Source organism: Danio rerio, chromosome 2 (assembly GCF_052040795.2).
Source record: "Danio rerio strain M-AB ecotype USA chromosome 2, GRCz13ab, whole genome shotgun sequence".
Taxonomy (NCBI): Eukaryota; Metazoa; Chordata; class Actinopteri; order Cypriniformes; family Danionidae; genus Danio; species Danio rerio.
The window spans coordinates 59,765,001-59,790,000 of NC_141022.1; the positions used below are offsets into that span (position 1 = coordinate 59,765,001).

General features: G+C 37.6%; 2 protein-coding genes across 4 annotated transcripts in view; one reads left to right on the forward strand and one right to left on the reverse strand.

Annotated features, from left to right (window-relative positions):
* Window positions 1–25,000, reverse strand: part of pip5k1cb (phosphatidylinositol-4-phosphate 5-kinase, type I, gamma b) — a 754,787-nt gene that overhangs the window by 283,545 nt on the left and 446,242 nt on the right. The gene's annotated exons all lie outside the window — the stretch shown is intronic.
* upf1 (UPF1 RNA helicase and ATPase) overlaps window positions 1–25,000 on the forward strand; it is a 78,305-nt gene that overhangs the window by 48,213 nt on the left and 5,092 nt on the right. For 2 of the 3 annotated variants that reach the window (XM_087239175.1, NM_213474.1), the window contains 10 exon segments: window positions 938–1,052; window positions 1,760–1,903; window positions 3,401–3,614; window positions 4,054–4,171; window positions 9,855–10,011; window positions 11,789–11,931; window positions 12,364–12,538; window positions 16,074–16,155; window positions 20,068–20,229; window positions 24,073–24,296. In XM_087239175.1, the coding sequence (XP_087095301.1) occupies window positions 938–1,052; window positions 1,760–1,903; window positions 3,401–3,614; window positions 4,054–4,171; window positions 9,855–10,011; window positions 11,789–11,931; window positions 12,364–12,538; window positions 16,074–16,155; window positions 20,068–20,229; window positions 24,073–24,296 (1,534 nt within the window). 3 annotated transcript variants of the gene reach the window in all.

Sequence of the window (25,000 nt, forward strand, 5' to 3'; positions counted from 1 at the left end):
CACTTTTTAGTGAAATACGCGTGTCCTAATGCTGTGTTCACACACAAATTAATAAATTGCGTTATTCGCACATAAATAGCCGTGTAAACATTTAAGTTAACTCGCTTTATTCGCACGTCAAACCCGCTTTATTTGTGCGTCAAATTCACTTCAGAACAGACGCGGATTCGCGTGATGGGCAGGGCGTCTGTCTGCCTGGTGACTCTAGCTTTGTTGCTAAGTGGCTAACATGGATTTTATGAAGAAAATAACAGTGTTTATGTGCTTTATGAAGGCTGAAAAACAGCGTCAATATGTTTTGGGCCGTGTTTGAGTCCACTACATCCTTTCATAGGTGCATCCAGCTCTGTGAGCTCATAAACTCCTCCAGAAACTGAACCTGGATGATGGAGGCTTCCAGCGGTGCTTGTGATTGAGCCAACCCCAGTTTGATGCACTGTTGTGTCGGCTGGGGGATTTTCCTTCAGGACACCCACAACGGCGTACGTCACAATCACGCCCCCACAAGACCAAGCTCCTGATTGGTTAACGCGGCGCGAATGTCCGCTTAAGTTCAGATTTTTGAACTCGAGCGAAACGCGCGTTAAGCATGTCAAACGCGCAAAACGGCCAATTCGTGCCATACCATTCGCGTGTATCGCGCTATTTGCTCCGCGCAATTCGCATCATTCACGCTGCGTCATTTACGCGTATCGCTTCGCAGGATGTCAATTCGCACATTTGCATTGACTTAACATGTAAATCACTCGCGCTTGACACACATTCTGCGTCTGGTGTGAACGCAGCATAATAGTGTTTTTTAGCAGTGTGGGACACATATATGACCGTCAACAGCTCAAATAATGTGTTTGGGTGTTTCGTGACCCTTTAAGATTGATGCATATATAGCTTGTAAATAAGATCTTCTGAGCATTAATGTTATCTGTTTGATTTGCAGCATGCCAGAGTTGCAGAAGCTTCAGCAGCTGAAGGATGAAACTGGCGAGCTTTCGTCCTCTGATGAGAAACGTTACCGCGCTCTCAAACGAACTGCAGAGAGAGAGCTGCTCATGGTACCTGTCTGATTCACTTTAAAACACTGATAGATGCTAAATGCCAAATGAAGTGTTTTAGATATCTGAAGTTCTTTATTTGTTTTCTTAAAATGGATAGTTCTGGTTCTTGATTCTGATTGGTTGATCTGTGTTCTAAGCTGAAGTACTCTACATACACACACCTGATTGTATTTATTGAATAATAATGCACCACCAACATGTAATTACTGTCAAGCTGCTCTCACCATAAAACATTTTTGATTAGAATGTGAAAGGTTAAGTGGCATTAGGCATGATTTTTATATTGAAAACGCTTTGATGGATGTTTTTAAACAGGTTATTTATCTAATACTGATTTGAAAAATCATACATAACATGTAATATACATATATATTTTTATGCATTTTATTTATATTTATATGTTTTTGTATCATCTCTAATTGAAATATGAAGTCGTTCTTATAATGTAATGTGTTTTATGTATATTGATCTTGCCATGAAACAGCTGTAAGTTGCTGATCTGGCAATAAATGAAACACACAGGTAAAAAAATAATTAATATATTCACTGTAAAACACAGCTGTTTGGGGTTTATTGGATTAATTTATGCATAAAACATAATATTGTCTTGTTTTGACCCAAGAAATAGTGCCTGTTTTTGTATGGTGCATTTTTCTCCCTGCATCAGCGCACCTCCTGATGTGCATCTTGTTGTTGTTTTTCAGAATGCAGATGTGATCTGCTGCACATGTGTGGGTGCGGGTGACCCTCGTCTGGCTAAAATGCAGTTCCGCTCCATTCTCATCGATGAAAGCACACAGGCCACGGAGCCCGAGTGCATGGTGCCAGTGGTGCTCGGGGCCAAACAGGTATGTGACTGGACACACCCCTCCTCCTGAGGGTTTGTTTGTGTGGTTGTTTAATAATCGGTGAGAAATGTGCACACTGTATTTGTTAGTAAACTGCCTTTGCATAATCAACGATACCAAACTTCTGACCAGTAAAGTATACTTTAAGTTATTTGTTTTCATCTTTTATAAAAAAAAGAAAAAAAAAAGAAAGCTATTAAAGTAAAAATACAGTAAAAATTGAAAAAATAGTGAAATGTTAGAGGTGAACCTACACTGGTCTCACTATTCAGTTACGATTATTATGCCATCGATTGGGTTCATCCAATAGACTGATTTCACGTGAATGCCATTGTTAGAAGCGAAATCGAAGCTGCGGTGGGAAGAAACCCGGAAGTATCGTTGGGAGTTACAAAGGAACGTTGTGTACCTGGCTATATATCTTATCAGCAAAGAGAAAGTGACACCAATTTATAATTTCACCGCCTTCCCAGTGACCATTCTGTATGAATGGTAAAAATAAAAAGGGATATCAGAGCTCATTTTCAGCTAAGTTAAGGGAAATGGCACTAGTTAGCTAACGTTTTCTTGCCAAAACACACGTTTTAGATGCCATTTATCAAACTCGAGTTGATGAACTGATTCTTTCACTATATTAGACTCGTCACGATACTGACTTAAAAGAAAAACCGTCAATTTCCCGCTAACATTTAAGGCACTGTTGATTTCTTTCTTAAAACAGCTTTGATTTGACATTGTGTTCATATGCTCAACCGAATTACTTGTGATTAGCCAAGAAAGTCATCAGTTCACCCTCCGCTGTTTACCGAGCACAAATACACAGCGAGCGATCTGCTTAATGACTAGGCTGATCTTCACGACTGCTTAGCGCAAACACAGACACACGGGGACCGAAGTGCGAAGCAGCCGTGAAGATCAGTCTCCATTTTCTTGTTGGCTTAGTCCCTTTATTAATCCGGGGTCGCCACAGCGGAATGAACCGCCAACTTATCCAACAAGTTTTTAACGCAGCGGACGCCCTTCCAGCCGCAACCCATCTCTGGGATACATCCACACACACATTCACACACACACTCATACACTACGGACAATTTAGCCTACCCAATTCACCTGTATTGCATGTCTTTGGACTGTGGGGGAAACCGGAGCACTCGGAGGAAACCCCCTCGAACGCAGGGAGAACATGCAAACTCCACACAGAAACGCCAACTGAGCCGAGGCTCGAACCAGAGATCCAGCGACCTTCTTGCTGTGAGGCGACAGCACTACCTACTGCGCCACTGCTTGCTTAAATTTTTTCATATTAACCTTTTTTGACTGGTGGTTATAAAAACAAAACTTAACAAATTGCATTGTTATAAGAAATCATTGTTATCAGTTCATTGTATGACATTCAAATATTGTAATTGTGTTTTAAAATAAGCATGTTGTAGATGTTAAATAATCAGAATCTGTAAGTTTTCTGTGTAGTAACGGTGCTTTGCTTTGCTTCGGCAGCTGATTCTGGTGGGTGACCACTGTCAGCTGGGCCCTGTGGTCATGTGTAAGAAAGCAGCGAAAGCAGGCCTTTCTCAGTCTCTGTTCGAGAGGCTGGTGGTGCTGGGCATCAGACCCATCCGTCTGCAGGTGCAGTATCGCATGCACCCGGCGCTCAGTGCTTTCCCATCAAACATCTTCTATGAGGGATCTCTGCAGAACGGGGTCACTGCCGGTATGGGACATTTCTGCTTGCATTGTCCTTCACAGATGCATGCATTTAGTTCAATGGCATTTATTTAGCTAATTAAGCAGTTAGCCTTAAGAAATATTTTTACAAATCATAATTATTAAAAACCTTTGAGTAACAGTAGTGTATTGGAAATATCTTCGTTTGACTTGAGTTTTTTGTTTTATTAATGCATATGATTGTCTTTTTTAATATCCATGTGATCAATATTTCTATTTTATTTAATTATTATCATAAATCTGATGTAATTAAGGACTGCTAACAATATAATATGCAAATAAAAGCAGTTTTGGCAAGCAGACGAGTAGAAGATAAGACTTAAGAAGTATTTTAAAAAAATGCAAGCCTTTGCGCAGCTGTAGTATATAGACAGAAAGGCTTTGTGTTTATTATAGCACACTGATGATGTTTTGTCATTCTCCAGCTGATCGCCTTAAGAAAGGCTTTGACTTCCAGTGGCCTCAGCCTGATAAGCCCATGTTTTTCTACGTGACCCAGGGCCAGGAGGAGATCGCCAGCTCCGGCACCTCATATCTCAACAGGTAGAGTTCAATATGAGATCCCAGTCAAAACACAACATCTGACATATGTTACACACAAATGAGCTAAATTGTGCTGTATTTTATTTTATTTATTTTTTTTATGACAAGGCTCATTCAGATAGACTGTAAATCAGAATGAATGTAATCACGTGTCAGATTTGATGAAGAAGTTACAACACAGCATATGAGACACATATTGCACATATCTGACAGAAATGACACCACATACACTTAATAAACAAATACACTTCATTAAACATGTGCGCGTAGACATAACTGCAGGTTAACTATGTTTATATATTATAACTTTAAAGGCTATTAGTTAGTAGTTAATTAGTTAAAGTACCTGTTACATGTTTAAAGTGTCACGAAACACTAAAACACATGTTTTGAGCTGTTGACAGTCGTATATGTGTCCCACACTGCTAAAAACACTATTAGGACACCTATATTTCACTAAAAAGTGTAAATTGGTTGTTTTTGCGTTATTTCAAGCAAATTCGTACTTCCTGTTTGAAATGAATTTTTGAAGCTGCGTCACGGCCATGACATAATAGTGTGTATTCCAGCGTGCAGACTGGGCATCTGTACCAGAGTGAGTCTTATTACGTCTTACAGTGTGATGCATTAATGCATGAGTAAAGCTTGGTTCAAACCAATCAGCGCGCTCTATTGTGCAACTTCATTAATATTCATTACTGTCACAGTGTTTTCAGGACAGAGACACAACGTTGTGTTTGCAAAACAAGCGTGAAGTGTTGCTTTTACAGTTTGCTGCAGTTAAGTTTTGTTAAGCTCAGCTGGAGTCACGTGTGGATTAACAGTGTACGCGACGCTCGACAACAATAACTTACGTGTCTAAGGAGGATTATTGTTTACCTGAGAGCTGTTCTCATCTGCAAACGTTGACATCCGGATTCGCTTGTAGTCTCCTCTTCATAAAGACGCGGCTCTAGTTGCTGGTGATTGTTCTGTCTCTACAGATTTGCTAAGTGAGCGACCAGCGCTCTTTGTTTATTCAGTTTGTTCGTATCGAACTAACTATTGCACCGAGTGTAAACATGTTAGCACCACAACCAAACTTTTACCTCGTGTAGAATTTTCACCGCATTTTGTGATCGGAATAACCCGGAATAACACACGCGGCTTTCTGACGCTACCTGCCGTGTGCATCTAAGTTTCCGGGAAATGCTGAGTTTTTTTTTTCTCTCATTCGCCGTGCGGTATCAAACATTGCATGAAAAATACACGCTTAGAGCAGTTCCTCGAATTAAATATCTCATTTGTCGCGAGGCACATGAATGAATTCCCTGAATGAAAGAGCCAAACTGCAGTTAAAGTCCACCATTTAATAATTTGGCAAATAATTCGACTACAGATGTCCATGTAAACACAGTCCCTTTGTCCCGTGTGTGCATTTTGACTCTGAAACTCAGCGCGCCCAAATAGACACTCCCACACCACGCCTCTTTTCTTCCTCCTACACTCCCCCCTAAACAAAGCTGGACACGCCCACTTTTCTGACTTTTTCCAAAGTAAAGGTGTGAAAACACCCTGCTGAAACGAGGGGGTTTCATGGCCCTTTAAGATGTTGAAGTGGGATGCTGTAGCATTTAGGTGAGACAGGTGTAATGTGTGCGACAGATCAAGGATGAGGCAAGAATCAAATCTCTTATTTAAGCTTGTTACTCAATGGTTGAAACAATATGACACAATAACAAATGGGGAAAAAAAAAAAATAAACATTTATAATTATTATCTTTAAACAAAAACAACGAGTGTAAGCCAAATCAAAGAAATTAACAAAACAAAACAAGCCTTAAATCTAAAGTCTAAACTAGGCGTCAAAAAGAATCACAAATAACGTCCCGAACGTAACTAATTAAACTACAAAACTCAAAGTACACAGGTGTCAAAACACTCGAACTAATCTAACAAAACATCAATCTAAACTTAAACAAACCGGATAAGTCTGTCAAAGCTTAGTTTAGAATCCCACACCAAAACAAATGTCAAACTTCTCCATCAGAGAAGAGACCTTTTATTAACAATTATAGTTTAAACAAATGGCAAGAGGAGTGGGATACTCTGAAAAACAATAATTTACACGAAATCCAGCCTGAAATTTCACACAGAGGGATAAGACATTTGAAGAAACGAGCTGATCAAGTATTTTTTACCAGATGTCGAATTGGACATACAAGATTAACACATAACTTTTTACTCAAAGATAAAGACCCTATCCAATGTTTGCACTGTAAAACCCCATGGACCGTAAAACATATTTTACTGGACTGCCCTGCTTTTAATGACTCCAGAAAGACTTTTTATGATGAGAACTCTCTTAGGGACATTTTTTTTCCCCAATATGTTTATTGATTTTTTTCCTTTTCACCCCATCAACTAGGCATACAGACAACAATGCAGCCTACACAGCACATATCTACACCCTTCTTATATATATGTATATACACCCATACATACACACACATTCACATTCAAATAGGTAAAATAAAAAAATTATATATATATATATATATATATATATATATATATATATATATAAATATATATAAATATACACATATATATATACACACATACATACATATACAATATTTAAATTATATATACGTGTGTGACATAAACAATAACACAATAATACAAAAAAAAGAAGAAGAAGAAAAAAGGTATTAATAAATAAAAAACATGTTTACAAACACACAATTTACATAATATTTATATATGGTTCCCAAAGATAGTCAAAGTTTTTCTGCTTGCCTTTGATGATATAAGTTAGTCTCTCCAGTCCAATACAGTTCAATATTTCTTTTATCCACATTTCTATGGATGGAGCATCCATGTGTTTCCAGTATAATGCAATAGCCCTTCTAGCTCGAAGGAAACCAAAATCCAAAATTCTTGTATTTCCAATTGTAAGTTCCTTAGGATACAACCCAAGAATACAGAGCTTGGCATTTAAAGGAATTTTAATATTAAACATGTCTGACATGCATTCAGTTATATCTTTCCAAAACTTTTGTATTTTAGGACATTGCCAGAGGCAGTGATATAGTGTACCTTTATCATCTAAACATTTAGAACACACATCTGGAATATTAGCAGACATATGATGAAGTTTCACAGGGGTTATATACATTCTCATTAACCATTTATATTGAAGTAGTTTAAACCTGGTATTTATTGTTTGCGTTTGAGCTTTTAAGCAAATGTAATTCCAGTCCGCCTCATCTATATCCTCTTGCATATCTGCTTTCCAGGCATTTAATTTATCCAATGTTGATTCATTACTATGTTTGACGATAAAATTGTAATATATAGAAACATGACCTCTTCCTTCTAAATTTTGGATAGTTATTTCCTCCAATTTTGATAAAGATGGTATACAACTAATCTGTGTTTCTTTTGATCACATGTAACTCTTTAACTGTAGGTATTTAAAGAAATGTTTTTAGGAACCATATATTTTTACATAAAAGCTCAAAGGAAAGTAAAATCCCATCTTCCTTAGGGACATTTTTAACAAAGTGACACCAGAAAAGTATTAGAAATTTTAACATGTATTAACCAGAAAAATCTTATTTAAACTGAATATTCAATTATTTATTTTTTACTGTGATTGTTTGTTAATTACTGAAATGCTCTTGCCATGAAAATAGCCTTAGCAGCTGACATGGCAATAAATAAATTAATGAATCACACACCAACCATCACGTTGTTACTTAAAGCCAACGAAGTTCAACAAGCAAGCTTGAGTTACCACAGTAAACTGAGATAATAAATCACTGAACAGATGAAGCATAGCACAATTGGTACGCCGAGGCAGAGCGCACACCACACACTGGTCTGTCGGGGCTTTAAATCCTTGCGGCGTGTCCGGGGATTGGTGGAACAGACCTCGTCATAATGATGATGGACAGAATAGTAAACCAATAAGAAACGAAAGGGCTGAGCAAACGGAGAGGAAAAAATAGACAAAGAAAACATCAAATGTAACAGTAACTAATAAAGTTCTGGTAACTAATAACCTTTGCTTTTCTGAATTTGATTGCAATGCAAAAATGTTCACCTTTAGTAAAGCTGTTCTGAAACAATAGTTTTAGTGAAAATCGCTTTACAAATAAACTTAAATTGATTTGAAATGAGCTAAATTGTGTTTTTTGTATTATTTTTTTATGGCAAGGCTCATTCTGATAGGCTGTAAATTAAAATGAATGTAATCACTAGTCAGGTTTAATAAACAAGTTGCAACACAGCAGATTTGAAGAATGTTATGAACTAAAATAAAGCATTTTAAATATGATTTCCCATTTAGATACCTTTAAAATGTCACAGAAAGCAATTATTTATTTTGGCTTTAAAATGTACTATTATTTTATATATTATTGAACAACACATAGTTAACATTTTAATTTGCACATAACATAGCTATACTTACAATATTGTAATATACAGTTGAAGTCAGAATTATTAGCCTCCCTTTTCAATTTTTTGTTTCTTTATTAAATATTTCCCAAATGATGTTTAACAGAGCAAGGAAGTTTTCACAGTATGTCTGATAATATTTTTTCTTCTGGAGAAAGTCTTAATTGTTTTATTTTGGCTTGAACTAAACCAGTTTTTAATTTTTTATGAACCATTTTAAGGACAATATTATTAGCCCCTTTAAGCTATATATTTTTTTGATAATCTACAAAACAAACCATCGTTATACAATAACTTGCCTAATTACCCTAACCTGCCTAGTTACCCTAATTAACCTAGTTAAGCGTTTAAATGTCACTTTAAAAATGTCTTGAAAAATATCTAGTCAAATATTATTTACTGCCATCATGGTAAAGATAAAATAAATCAGTTATTAGAAATGAGTTATTAAAACTATTATGTTTAGAAATGTGGTGAAAACATCTTTCCGTTAGACAGAAATTAGGGAGAGAAAAATAAACAGCGGGCCAATAATTCAGGGGGGCTAATAATTCTGACTTCAACTGTATATGTACATACAATGGTCAAATTTTATATTTATTTATTTTTTATTTCCTTATGTGTGTTTTTGTTCTGTCATTGTCATTCTGTTGCACTGTGGAAACGTCTGTTACAAAAACCCTCATATAATTCCTTGTAAGCTGAACAACATTCGAGCATTGATATCTGCAATGGTCACATCGCAGGATTAGATTATGTGTTAACGATTATAAGATAAAGATTTTATTAGACAATATTTTTTTAATTATTTATAAAATGGTGACCATGTTATGTTTGATTGCTCCATTTCTTTATCTGAATACTGCTAGACTCTCCAGAAAAAAAATAAATCACTGTTTATTTCAGTTTTTTTTGGGCTTATAATTTTATTCAGATGCACTGCATTGAAAAAGACTTGATTCCAGTCCATCTAAGTTGACAAAGTCTTTCCAGATAAAGCTATTCCAGTCATCTTGTCAAATTATATTCATGTATTACAGCAAAATAAAATATTCCAATGTCAGATTTTTCCAATATCGTGCAGCCCTTTCTGGCAATAAAGCTCTGTCTGATTCTGATATTATAAAGCAGATTTGGTTCCAATAGTCGAATATCTGGAATTGTGTGACGACTGAAACTATGAAAATCTTTAAAAATTCACAAGCTTTGTCTGATAAACAATCTTTTCTCTGTGTAGGACTGAGGCTGCTAATGTGGAGAAGATCACCACTCGTCTGCTGAAGGCTGGAGCCAAACCTGACCAGATTGGCATCATCACGCCGTATGAGGGCCAGCGCTCTTACCTGGTGCAGTACATGCAGTTCAGCGGCTCATTGCACACCAAACTCTACCAGGTACAGCATGCAAACAATCACAGTATTAAACCCCAATCTATTATGGATTTAAGTGTAAAATACTTTACTGTGTTTTGTTTTTCTTATTTTCTAACTTCATTAAAAGTTTTGTGTCACTTTTAAAGTACATTTTAATTAATTTTAATTAGGATTTTGTAAGTTATATCTCCATAGGTACTTTGCCTTTCATTTTTTTTATTCTTTATTTGCAGCTAAAAATTGTGGTTCTGGCTGCTTATATTTTAAAACTTGCCAAACTTGTTTAATTATTCATTTTAAAGAGTGTAAACAATAGATTTTTGTACTAACAAGTAATCAGAATTTTTTTCATGAATGCCACAAGTGACATGTAAAACAAATACATGCATGCATATGTATATACCAGTTCTGTTTCAGTGTTTTATTTTAAATTTTTTGTCTTTTTTTTGGTCTGTTTTAGGGTCTGTTTAGTTATAGTACCATAGTTTAAATTAAATTAAAAAAATCCTTAATATAGCTAGCCAACTAGCTGGAAATATCTTAAAGTTATTCAATTCAATTCAGCTTTATTTGTATAGCGCTTTTACAATGTAGTGTCAAAGCAGCTTCACATAAATGGTCATAGTAATTGAAACAGTGTAATTCAGTTTTTAGTGTTTAAGTTCAGTTCAGTTTAGCTCAGTTTAGTTTGGTTTAAAATCCTTACTGAGAGTCCAAACACTGAAGAGCAAATTCATTCATTTTAAATTACAAAATTTTTGCAAATTTCTAGGAATTACCTCCACAAAATCAGCCAATTTTAATCGACATAAAGATTTTTGTGCAAATCTGGGGGGTTCGATAATTGTAATTGTAATAACATTATTAAATACAAACCTTATGATGAATTCAAATTTCTTGATTTCTTGGTATTACGCCCTAAGTCTAGAAGAAAACAACATGGGCATAATAAACGGAAAAACAAATGTGTTGGGGGGGTGGATTTCCCAAACAAAACAAAAAATTAAATGCAAAAGATCCCCTTCGGTCGACAACCAAACTCGGACTCTCAGCTGAGAGTAATTAAATATATTTACTATAGAAAAAAGTAGTAAATTTAAATGAGCATAGATGCGTCCCAAATCGCATACTTATGCACTATTCTACGCCATTTTGTAGTATGAATAGTCTAAGTAGTGTGTTCACACTAAAAACTCTTTAAAAAAAAATAATAATAATAAGTGCACTCTAATTACCCGGATGATGCTCTCAATCAGCCAGTAAAGTGAAGTGTGTAATGATGGACACTTCACACACTCAACGACTGCAGGTTTGATCAAGTAGCAGAAAGGGCGGAGCTATCGGGTGCGCATGTTGGATAACTTCATTTATTTTGGATGGTGAAAGCGAAATTCTCCTACGAGAGTGATTATAGCGCCTCCCGATGGTGAATGCAGTTACACTCACGTCAGGTATTATTTGATTATTTGGTCGTTTATTTCACTGATTTGGCGACCGTCAAACGTCATTATGGAAACGGTTTGAATTTTTGCTTGGTAAAAAACCATTAGGGTGCCATTTGGGACGACATTACATACATATACTATACTGTTGAGTGTGTAAGTGCATGAGTGTATAGTGTGCCATTTGGGACGCAGCTCATCTTTTCAGGGTGTCCCTTGACCAGAGGGTTAAGAGAAATCTAGGAGCTCTTGGTGATCATTATTATCATAAATTCATAAAAGTTAAACCTCAAACGATTGTTATTGAATGTATTGTGTTCTTCAAATGAGCTGTTCATCATTGACTATATCTGCAGGAGGTGGAGATCGCCAGTGTGGATGCATTTCAAGGCAGAGAGAAGGACTTCATCATCCTGTCCTGTGTCAGAGCTAATGAACACCAGGGCATCGGCTTCCTGAACGACCCGCGCCGTCTCAACGTGGCACTCACCAGAGCCAGGTAACAATAGCACACCCTGAGTGAAGGCTGGTTTAAACTCTACGTTAAGGCAGCACTATATATCCTTTCGACATCGATATCACAATCTGCATATCAGTAATAGTCACATTGCAGGATTTACCATGTCGAATCGGGAGTATATTTGATTAGAGCCACAGTTAATAACTTCTTCACCGCTGTTTCATCTTGAGTCTTTGTTGTTACCAATAATAATACAATAGCGTGCACGAGTTGTAAGAGAAAATATACAAGCACATGTCATAAGCCAGTGTGATTGTTGAAACTGAAAAACATTATTTGAGGTAGAAGTAAAACTGACTTTCCTATAAGTCCCCATTTAGTGTTTTCATGCTACATGAAGCTTTGACCGTCACTTGAAGTGTGTCTGTAAATAACTCTTCTGTAATGTCATGCACAAATGTTTGTGTGCAGATATGGGGTGATCATTGTGGGCAACCCTAAAGCTCTGTCCAAACAGCCCCTGTGGAACCACCTGCTGAACTACTACAAGGAGCAGAAGGTGCTGGTGGAGGGTCCTCTCAACAACCTGAGGGAGAGTCTCATGCAGTTCAGCAAACCACGCAAACTGGTCAACACCATCAACCCTGTGAGTAATAGACTGCACAGAGCGATATATCATGGCTGATACATCAGTGCATTCCTAAATATTTAATGGTTTAATTTAAAGCTATCACAGGGTGTCGGTGGGTCTTAAAACCTTTAAGAGTGCTTTCACATCTGTAGATCGATTGTTTTGTTGAGAAACACGGATTAAAATTGGTACAGTGTTGATTTTTGTTCTTGGTGTGGTTTGCTTTCACACAGCAACATTTCTAATCAGACCAAAAATATTAAAACAAGTCACGTGTGACTCTCTTCACATGGTTTCCGCTATTTTCTTTCTTCCGTGGCGGGGCACCACACTAAAAGTCATCCCGCCACGGCTACATTTCAGCTTCTTATTCAAAATATTTGGTCGTTTTTTAAATAGCGTGTTAAAATCGCACTGAAAACGTATGAAAAGGTAAGTTAATAACAGCGCAAACTTTTCTGTGACAGTGCTGTGCGCTCTTTAACCCTTTACGGTGACGTGCAGACTGACTGACTTAAGCCTGGTTTATACTTCTGCGTCAAGTGTTCGGCGTTACGGCGCATGCAACGTGCGTAGCTGTGCATTTATACTTCTGCGCGCTGTCTCTGTTGGTCTGCATTAACACTTCTGAAACGCTAGTTGGCAGTGAGGTGTAAATGTTCCTCTGTGTTGAGTTTCTTCGCTGCTGTTTTGCTTTTCCTGAACACTTCCTGGTTGTACAAGTGACTCAAACTCGCTCATTTTGAGGCAGGAACCGGCAGACGTGCAACAACTTTAACTTTGAGGTAAACCCAAAACAAAACTTTCCATCCGGAGCTCCTTCACGGGACTACACACTTGTAAACAATCGCTTGCGCCATTTGCGCGGCTCTCGGTCCCGCCCAGACTCATCAGCGATACCAAGCCGACCAATCACAGAGCTTGCGCTACGCGTTCTTGCGACGTGTAGTTACATTTTTTGAGAGGTGCACGTCAGTGACGCCGACGGCCACAGCGAAGGGCTATACGTCAGCGCTCTAGCATACGCCGGCGTTTGACGCAGAAGTATAAATCAGCCTTTACAGGTGCGTGAAGCCAGCAAACACGGCGTAGCTTTCAGTTATGATAAACACAGTTTCCATAATTATTCTTTATTTATAGATAAAGGTCTGTGGCTCTGCATATAATGACTTTATCATGCTGGAGTTTATAGCCGTTTCACTTTACTTCAGGACGCATTAATGCCAAGTCTATCAGAGACATTCATAAATATTCCTAGCAAATCTAATAAATGTTGGAGACATACTCAGTACATAAACGCACTAAATCACACTTTAGTCGCGTTTATTTGAGGGCGCGCCTAAAAATCAGCACTTTAGCAGCGTAATATTTGAGGGCGCGCGATAAGTTTTGTGCACGAACAGAGGAAATCGGTGCTGAAGCAGAGATTGACATGCTTGTAGGCTATTACATGAATGCGATCTCGACTTAATACTGCGCACATGATATTTGTCAATGAAATAACAGCACATGTAGTGGTAGATCTGTGTAAAATGGCCAACAAAGTCTGCCGCCACAGCTGGAAAAATCCAAGAGGAAACACTGCCTCACATTGGTCATAGTTTGGTTTATTCTTCGGGATTTCGTCATGTCGTTATTTTAATCTATGACGATGGGAAATGACACATTATAAGCAAAAAAAAGTGCACTTTAATTTTGAATAGTCAAAATTCACCTCATTCAGACAGTCTCAGACCGATCGATTTGGCGATTTCGGGTTTCACATATGCCCAATCTAACGGCACTAATGGCCTGTTTCCACTGAGTGGTACGGTATGGTTTGGTACGCTTTTATAGCCGTTTCCACTGTCAAAAGGCGTACTGAACTGTACCGCACTCCTTTTTCGGCACCCTTTCGAAAGGGTACCAAACACAAGAAAGGGAACCAAAAGGCGAAGCTAGACACCCAGCTGAACGCTATTGGTTTACAGATAAACGTCATACGCTTACTCAAGTCAGAATGAAAACAAAAGAGCCGCCATGTTTCAATACACAGCCGACTGAGCTGAGATTACAGCGTAAATACATTATAATAAAGAGCCATGGTCGACCCAGGCTCAAACAAACCTTGGCGTCTTGATGAGCAGCCACAAAGCCAAAAAGAAGATCAGATTTACCCTGTGCCCCATAGTTTTTTACAGAGCCAGTCTCAGCTTGCACTTGCCCCGCGTCTATATCTGAAATAACAAACTTCTTGAGCTGATGATAATAACATGCGCTTGATTATAGACATGCTTTTAAAACCCGATCCTGTCGGAATCTGACAAACTAGAGAGTGACACATTCAGAAGGACAAACGCGAGAGTGAAGCGCGAACAAAGGAGAAGCCCGACAAAACTCAGGAGCAAATTATTTCAGCAACCTGAATCAAGAGCAAACTGTCATGTTTATCATCGCCTTTTGGACTATTATGAACTGGGAATGACATAATTACTCTCTAACAGATACTACATGTGCTGCTGAAGATTATATACACAGATGAGAGGTTTGCGCTGACTGTGGGCTATGTTGCATGATGTTTTTGAACCTAAATAAGCACTAAATGTCTGCTGTGTGTAGTTCTTCTTTAATTGGTAACATATCGGAGACTGTAAGGTGCTGTATGTGTTCAAATATGTTGCATTTATTTATTTAATATAATTACAGACATTACAGTAGGCTATTTCGCATTGATCTGCAGTTATAATCAAACCATGTTCATAGAAAAGTTAGTAATAAACATTTTTAAACAAGTATTTATGTGTGCAAAGCGTCTGTTTTGTGAGAAGGGCTTCTCATATGATATGTAAGCGAGCCGTACAGCTTTACTGTAGACATTTATTCGAGCGAGAATGACGTCGACTGAATCTCTCTGTCTTGCATCACGCCCACCAAAAGGGTACCCTTGGTAGTGGAAACGCAAGCCTGATAAAGGTGACCCGTACCGACCCGACGTACTGTACCACTCATTGGAAATGAGCCATACTGTGGCAAACACATCGTTCCCAAACAAATCGTCACCTTCAAATTATCAGGTTCTATCTGACATTTTTGTCAAAATTGAGTTATTGGCATATTCTTATTAAATGACACCTTATTTACTTTGTGATGTTTTTTTATAAGTTGTTTACATTTTAAGACTTTTAATTTAAAAAATAAAAAAGGTTTTATCTACAAAATTGAACTCTAGCCTGAATTTTAAATGCACACACAAGGACCAATCAGGATCAGCTTTCTTTGTCATTTTGCCGGACTGCAACATTGACAGTGGGAAAGACCAAAAAGAAACACAAAATCATTAAAGTCAACTAAATAATGCTGCACCACGCAAAACTAAGAAGAAACCTAAAACTGAAAAGATGTGTGTAAATGTGATGATTTGGAAGCTTTTTTTTTTTTACATTGAGATGAAATGTTAAACTTGACATTGTTGAAAGAATTTTAATGTAATGTGAAATATTTTTATTTGTGTGTGTGTGTATATACATAGAAGGCCATAAAGTCCATCTGACAGTGTAAATGTTTGTTTCAGGGAGCCCGCTTCATGAGTACCGCCATGTATGATGCAAGGGAGGCCATGATTCCTGGATCTGTGTATGATCGCAGCAGCACTGGTGAGAATGTCATATTAAAGTTTTCTTAGCAGTGGACAATTAGGAGAATGATCATGTTGCCTTGGTTCATTTTATCCGCTAGCTCAGTGATCCTCAACCACCGGTCTGTGGGTTACTTGGTACCGGGCTGCACAATAAATCAATAATTATTTCCGTTTTATTTATTTTCTGAGTCTAAACAATCTTTTATTTTAAAAGTCTTTTATTTTGAAAAATGACCGTATTCTCATGGTTACATCTCGGTCACTTGAGCACCCAAATTGAACCCACAAACAGCAAAATGTGTAAGAAACAGTCAGTGGAAAGTTTCTTTGCTAAGGGAAAAAGGCCTAGTGAAGGACCCGTAAACTGCCAAGGAATGGATCCACAACCCATTTGTCAACAAATCCAGCATGTCTCTGCAAGAAGGTCAACTGATGGAGGGCGCAAATGACGGCAGCCTTTTAGGCACCATTCGCATATCGCATATTTCTGGAGTTTGCACAAGTTTTCAATGCGTGACTCGCTCACGCCAATGAAAGTAAAACAACATAGCCAGGGTGATGTGAATAAAGTCATAAAGTACACTGTTGGCTTTGAAGATTTACCCGATGTGTCCTCGAGAGTCTGTTTTCCATATCAAACTTGCAAAGTCTGAACTTACAAGGAGAGGATACAGGACTGAACTGTGTGTGTAACCTTAGGCTACTTAATATTAAGGAAAATGCCCAATCAGAAAGTCGACAGCCCCGCCTCCGTTTTCAGATGTCTTTGTTTTCCCCCATCCACACTGAGACGGAGCTGCAGCGTTTTAGAATGAAAACGGCCTCTTCAGCGTCTCCAAAAATGCTTCTTTTTCGGCACTCGAAAACTCCGGCGTAGTGTGGACGGATGGCGGAACCATAGCAAAACTTATGCAATGAATGATTTGAAATGAACACCATGAACCGTAATTGGTGCTAAACCTGTTGCACGCAAACTTCTACATGAGTTCTGTTAAATCGGTACAACCAACATTTTATCTATTAAAAGAAACTTTGATAAAAGCTAAACTCTATTTACAAATTCGTAATTATCTTTCTTACAATAACATTTGTTTATATCAAATCAAATTTCTTTCATTGTCACATCAACAGCAGCACGTGTACTGTAATGAGTGAAAAGCTTAACTCCAGACAGTGCAAATTACAACGACACTCTAAAACAAAACAATATACTGTTAGCGATGTTGACAATAAATATGTGAAAGACGATAAATTTACACATTACGCTTATGTAGGCACAGATAGACAAGTACAAAGTCAAAAAGGTGTACACAGTCTGACTGTTGGTGGAAAATTATTGTGGGCAATACTGTTATGGCGGCTTGAGAAAGCCAACATACTGTCATACTACATAAACTTACTATTCTTCCGTCTTCTTCTTAGACTAATTTCTACATGCATCTCCTAATCATTCATACCACCACCACCAAACTAACTCCAAACCTCCAAACTATACTGAATTAGGTTGCTATATCTTTTCCAACTGATCTGAATTACGGTTTTCCGAAAACTGACCCAAGAACAAAGTCCCATTGACTTAACATTGGACCAAGCTTTATGACCTCATAACTTTCCACCAGACTGTCATACAGACTTAAGGTTACGCTCAAATAACTCAGACTACCAATCTGCCAATCACTCATGACCTTTCAACTTACTAGCCACACCCTAGCAACCACTTACAACATCTTAGCAACCGTCCCATAGACTTCCGATGTAAAAACTGCCATTGACTTTACATTGGACAAACTAACAACATACCAATCCATACTAGTAATATACGAATTCATACTAGAAACATACAACATACTAATTCATACTAACAATAAATCAATCCATACTAGAAACGTACAACATACCAATCCATACTAGAAACGTACAACATACCAATCCATACTAGAAACGTACAACATACTAGAAACGTACAACATACCAATCCATACTAGAAACCTACAAGATACCAATACATACTAGAAACCTACAACATACCAATCCATACTAGAAACGTACAACATACCAATACATACTAGAAACGTACAACATACCAATCCATACTAGAAACCTCAACACACCAATCCATACTAGAAACCTACAACATACCAATCCATACTAGAAACCTACAACATACCAATCCATACTAGAAACCTACAACATACCAATACATACTAGAAACGTACAACATACCAATACATACTAGAAACGTACAACATACCAATCCATACTAGAAACCTCAACACACCAATCCATACTAGAAACCTACAACTAGAAACCTACAACATACCAATACATACTAGAAACGTACAACATACCAATCCATACTAGAAACCTCAACATACCAATCCATACTAGAAACCTCAACATACCAATACATACTAGAAACGTACAACATACCAATACATACTAGAAACCTACAACATACCAATCCATACTAGAAACCTCAACATACCAATCCATACTAGAAACGTACAACATACCAATCCATACTAGAAACGTACAACATACCAATACATACTAGAAACGTACAACATACCAATCCATACTAGAAACCTCAACATACCAATCCATACTAGAAACGTACAACATACCAATCCATACTAGAAACGTACAACATACCAATCCATACTAGAAACCTCAACATACCAATCCATACTAGAAACCTCAACATACCAATACATACTAGAAACGTACAACATACCAATCCATACTAGAAACCTACAACATACCAATCCATACTAGAAACGTACAACATACCAATCCATACTAGAAACCTCAACATACCAATACATACTAGAAACGTACAACATACCAATCCATACTAGAAACCTACAACATACCAATCCATACTAGAAACGTACAACATACCAATACATACTAGAAACGTACAACATACCAATCCATACTAGAAACGTACAACATACCAATACATACTAGAAACCTACAACATACCAATCCATACTAGAAATGTACAACATACCAATACATACTAGAAACGTACAACATACCAATCCATACTAGAAACGTACAACATACCAATACATACTAGAAACCTACAACACACCAATCCATACTAGAAACCTACAACATACCAATCCATACTAAAAACAATCTAAGCTATATGTAGTCATCTCTCTATGCCAAATGTTTCAAACTTCTTAACTACTTCAGTTATTTAATCGTTTAAACTACTTCAAGCTACTTAACTACTTAAACTACTTTCAGTTGAGGTGCAATGCATGCTACATCTTGATAGTATGCAGGGAGGGGTATGGAAAGAGTTTGTTTGAGGTATATTATAAATAATTGTTTGAATTTTAAGGGGGCAATTAAAAATATTTTCCACTGGCCCTTAGCATTCCTATAAGTCTAAATTTCATTCAGAATGGTGTTAAAAAGGTCTTAAAGTCTTAAATTGGACTTTGAAATCTGCAGAAATCCTGATTTATAAAAACTTTTATTTAAATATATGAAATGTTGTCTGCTTGAGGAGCTTTGCCATCATCATATTGCCTTGTTTGTTATAAAACTACAGAGCGTTGATCATTAAAAAAAGAATTGTTAACTAAGACTTGAGATTTTTGAGATGGTGTGATATTTATATGCATTTATTTAAGCAGTCTAATGTACTGTTATAATCATGTTATTGACTTTTATTACAGGGTATCATCTTTCATTTAATCTTATTGTCAATTTAAGTATACCAAATTGTCTTTTTCTATCTCATTTTCCCACAATATTCTTACTATGTTAAACTATGGGAGCCATAAAATATCAAAAACACTTGCAAACTTCTAACCAAATCAATCTAATGTTGTTCCTTTTCATAATGAACTTGAGCTTGACTAAAATTGTGAGGAGTAAAAAATTAAGCATACATTTTTTCCTTTTGCAGGACGTCCATCTAATATGTACTTCCAGACTCATGATCAGGTGGGCATGATCGGGACGGGGCCGAATCCGATGGGCTCTTTGAACATCCCCATCCCATTCAATCTGGTCATGCCGCCGATGCCTCCGCCTGGGTACCTGGGACAGGTGAACGGACCTGCTGCAGGTGAGAGAAAACCACGAAACACCAAATTACAGCCGTCTCTTGAGCAAATAACAGTTCACATCATAATAGTGTAGAAAAGGCCTTTGCAACAGACTGGAAAAATGCTGTGGATGAAGCTGAACAATTCAGCAGCAGATTCAAAACAATTATTAATCTCTATCTTGCTTTTTACTCTTTAACCAAAGCTGCAACCTTTTTTCTGTGCTTAAAAACAAGACTTTAAAGGCCACAACATTTATTTTTCTCATGCATTAGTTAGTTTGGAGTTTTAGACTGGTGGAAATAAACATAGAAAATGTAGTTTTGTGATTTTTTTTTTTGAAAAATTAAATTACATTTAAGAGAGTAAATGACAGTTTTTCAGTGTTGGGCTTGGTGCAAACATGTCATCAATTTTCTCTAAGAATACTGTATCGTGCTCTAACATACAATACCTGACAAAAGTCTTGCCGTCGATCCCAGTTGTAAGAGCAACAAATAATAACTTGACTTCTAGTTGATCGTTTAGAAAAGTGGCAGAAGGTGGATTTTTTTTCCCCCATGAATCATCTGTTGATCTGCATCCCAATCATCACAAATACTGCAGAAAACCTACTGGAACCAGCATGGATGCAAGAGTTTAACAGAAATCAGTCAAGTTTGGTGAAGGAATAATCATGGTTTGGGGTTACATTTAGTATGGAGAGATCTGCAGAGTGGATGATCAACATCAACAGCCTGAGATATCAAGACATTTGTGCTGCTCAATACATTACAAACCACAGGAGAGGGACAATTCTCCAGCAGGATAGCGCTCCTTCTCATCCTTCAGCCTCCGCATCAAAGCTCCTGAAAGCAAAGAAGGTCAAGATCCTCCAGGATTGGCCAGCCCAGTCATCAGACATGAACATTATTGAGCATGTCTGGGGTAAGATGGAGGTGTTGAAGATGAACACGAAGAGTCTTGATGAACTCTGGGAGTCCTGCAGGAACTCTTTCTTTGCCATTCCAGATGACTTTATTAATCAGTGATTTGAGTCATGTCAGAGATGTATGGATGCAGTCCTCCAAGCTCATGATGGAGTCAGACACAATATTCATTCTGTCTCCACTGCAGCAGGACTTTATATTCTATACTGGACATTAATTCTGTTCAGTGATGAGACTTTAGTATAAGCAGAGTCAGACCTTACTGTCCTAATGAAATCAGTCAAAATCAAGACATGATCATATTATATTGTGCTCAAATAAGCGTCATCTAGAGCAGAGGTTCTCAAAGTGGGGGTCAGGACCCCCCGAGGGGTCGCGGGACAATGAAAGGGGGTCGCCTGGTGATTTTCAAAAATCAATTAATTTTTATTAAACCTTAAGACTTACTGTATTTTATCAATAACCTACAGATGAGAAAAAATAGTCGTTTATAGTTACTATAAACTATATAGTTACTATAGTAGCTTATAGTTACTTGTTCTATTGGATTTCCACTTCTTGAGTAATTACATTATATACTAAAGACACAGCAATACTGTCAGATGCAGCAGATTGATTTTATTACACCAGGTTAAACTTTCTAGCCCATTTGCAGCACTGACATACATAAAAACAAAAACAAAGAATAGACTTGGGTCTATTGGTGTGTGTGCATCATTGCATACAAGATTTCTATATTTATAACCACCACCTCAGAGAATATTGGGGGTCGCGAGTCACTGGCATTGTCATTTTGGGGGTCGCGGGCTGAAAAGTTTGGGAACCCCTGATCTAGAGGCCTTTCATATAAGACACTTCTGATACCAAATGATCAACTAGAAGTCAAGTTATGATTTGTTGTTCCTAAAACTTGGATAGATGACAAGACTTTTCCAAGGTTGCATACTAACCTATAGACCTTTTTCTTAGAACGTAAAATTACCCATTATGATTTGCGAGTATGCGCAAGGAGAATGCTATGATTTTCCGGTCGGCAACTGATGCGTGTGAACAGTCACATTTGGACAGCTTTGCAACGATAGTTTTAATCTATTTTACCTGCTTTTATCCTCTTTGAACTAATCCTGTTGTCCATCAGCACCATCTCCTGGACTGATCATATAAAGAAATGCGATCTAATAGGATGGAAAACAGCTGCTGTGAGGCGTTTTTCTCTCATTAGCCCCTTTCACACATACAGACCTTTCCGGAAAATTGCCAGCAGTTTTCCGGAAAGGTTGTATGTGTGAACAGGTCCTTTTTGAAAATACCGGTAAATTCGTTCTGGCTATTTTCCGGAAAGAGAAGTTGTAACATTACCGGCAATTTGCCGGAATGCTGCGCTGTGTGAATGCAGAAGGAAGATTCCTGTAATAAGCGCGTGCACGTCTAGAACGTGCTGACGTGAGACGTCTGCTTTAGCCAATCACAACAGTCAGACGCATTAACGTCCGCGCGGTTTGTGAGAATAAAAGCCTTTGAATATTTTTCCAGACGCATTTAGCTGCTAGAAGTTAGTCAGATCACGTTAATATGTTCTTCTTAATGCCAACTGTGTAAATAATCATCGATGAGATGCTTATGATAAGCCGCTGTTTGTTTACCTTCAAGCTTTGCGTGTGCCTGTGAAACAGTCTGTGAGTGCCTGCACACGCATATATTATGAGCATCTCGACATGAGAAAGTGATCCTGCGAAATATACCGGTAAAGTCGATCCGGAAATTTTCCAGATATTTACCGGTATCACTGTGTGAAAGGGGCTATAGTCAGACGGCATCTTCTGCAGTTTAAATGAAGCCTTGTCAAAAGTCAACATTTTCTCTTTATTTCAAATATATAATCAGCCCAAACAAATGTTATTCACCAAAATGTTTGACACACACACGTAGCCTGTACTGTCCCACTGACACACTGATTTAATAACTGTCACAAAGTGAAAATAAAGTGAAATGACAGAAAAACACAAACCGTGGTGAATACAACACACAAAATGAAACATAAACGGCTCCTGATTAGTATGAACAGTAAATCAGCCAGCAGTGTTAATAACAGACTTTTATTGATCATTTTTGTAAATTGCATGACTTGCATAACGTTACCTGTTAAGTTTCATGCCAGTAATCTGGTTTGCTCTATAATGCAGTGAAGTATTGCGTGCGTGTGTGCTTCTGTATTCCTGACGGCAGACACGTGAACTAGGAGAACGGTTTTCTCTTGCGTGTGAACCACATCTGACAGAAAAATGGCTTTAACACACACTTTTCAAAGTTGTGTGTCACAAAAACACTCTGTAATCCACTCAAAACGCTTTAGAAACCCATTTTCAGAGTGCAGATTACCAGTTGTGATCGATGTAAACGGAAGTTCTTAGCATTCTGCCGGAAGACGCTGGTCGCTTGGCACCATCCATGCAGCAGCCAAGAAAAGGGTCTATACAATGATCTATACCACAGGTGTCAAACTCAGTTCCAAAAGGGCCGCAGCTCTGCACAGTTTAGTTCCAACCCTAATTAAACACACCTGATCAAACTAATTGAGTCCTTCAGGCTTGTTTGAAGTGTGTTGGAGCAGGGTTGGAACTAAACTGTGCAAGGCTTCGGCCCTCCAGGAATTGAGTTTGACGCCCCTGACCCATACTATACTATACTGTACATTAACAAATATGATTTGATAACATTTGATGAAGTACGTCTGTACATGTAAATATGTCATTTGCCACACTTGTATAAGTGCTTGAAAATGGCTTTATTTTGACCTTGGAAAAGGTGTAAAAACTCTGTATAAAAATACAGAAGATGATAGAAACACATCACAGAACTTCCTTCTGATTTATAGACTGTATTTGTGTCTCAGTGATCACAGTGGATTTAATTTCTCCGTCTTGTGGTCTACAGGTCGTGGTGCTCCTAAAGGTAAGACCGGGGGTCGTGGAGGTCGACAGAGGAACCGTGGCACTGGGAATCATGGCAGCGGGCAGCCGAACATGCCCAACAGTCAGGCCAGCCAGGACCTGGTGTCTCAGCCCTTCTCTCAGGGTCCGCTGACCCAGGGCTATATCACCATGAGCCAGCCTTCACAGATGAGCCAGCCGGGCCTGTCCCAGCCGGAGCTCTCACAGGTACACACACACACACTAGGGCTGAACAATATATTGTTTGAGGATCAATATCAGGATGTGTTTCCACAATAGTCACATTGTAGAATTTTATGATTTATTAAAGAGTAGAAGATAAAGATTTTTTTTTATTATTCATATAATGATGACCATGCCATTTTACATTTGATTGTTTGATTTCTGTACTTGACTACTGTTAGACTCCCCAGAAAACCATAAAGCACAGTTTATTTCACTTTTATTTTTGATCTGTCATGTTTATTTATGCTTGTAATTTAGTAGGATATTTATCAGGATTAGGGTTGTAACGGTATGAATTTTTCACGGTATGATAATCGTCTAAAACAATACCACGGTTTGACGGTTTCGCGGTATACGGTATGTTACAAATGTTACAAAATAATAGAACAGTGAAGCAAATTTGACTTTTTCCAAATAATATATTTTTAGTTACTATAAACAACACCACTTACAATGAACAAATAAAAATAAGAAAATAATAAATAATGTGTCAAAGTCCAAATAAAGTCCAAATAAACATGGTGCAAATCCTCAGTAAAAAATAGATATAAATATTTACTATACTATAAATACATATATACATATACATACATATATACTATTTATTTAGCCGCGCACAAATGTATGCCTTTCTCTCATTCCGTGTTGTTCAAAAAGCTTGGTCCACAAACAAAAGCGAAACCTAT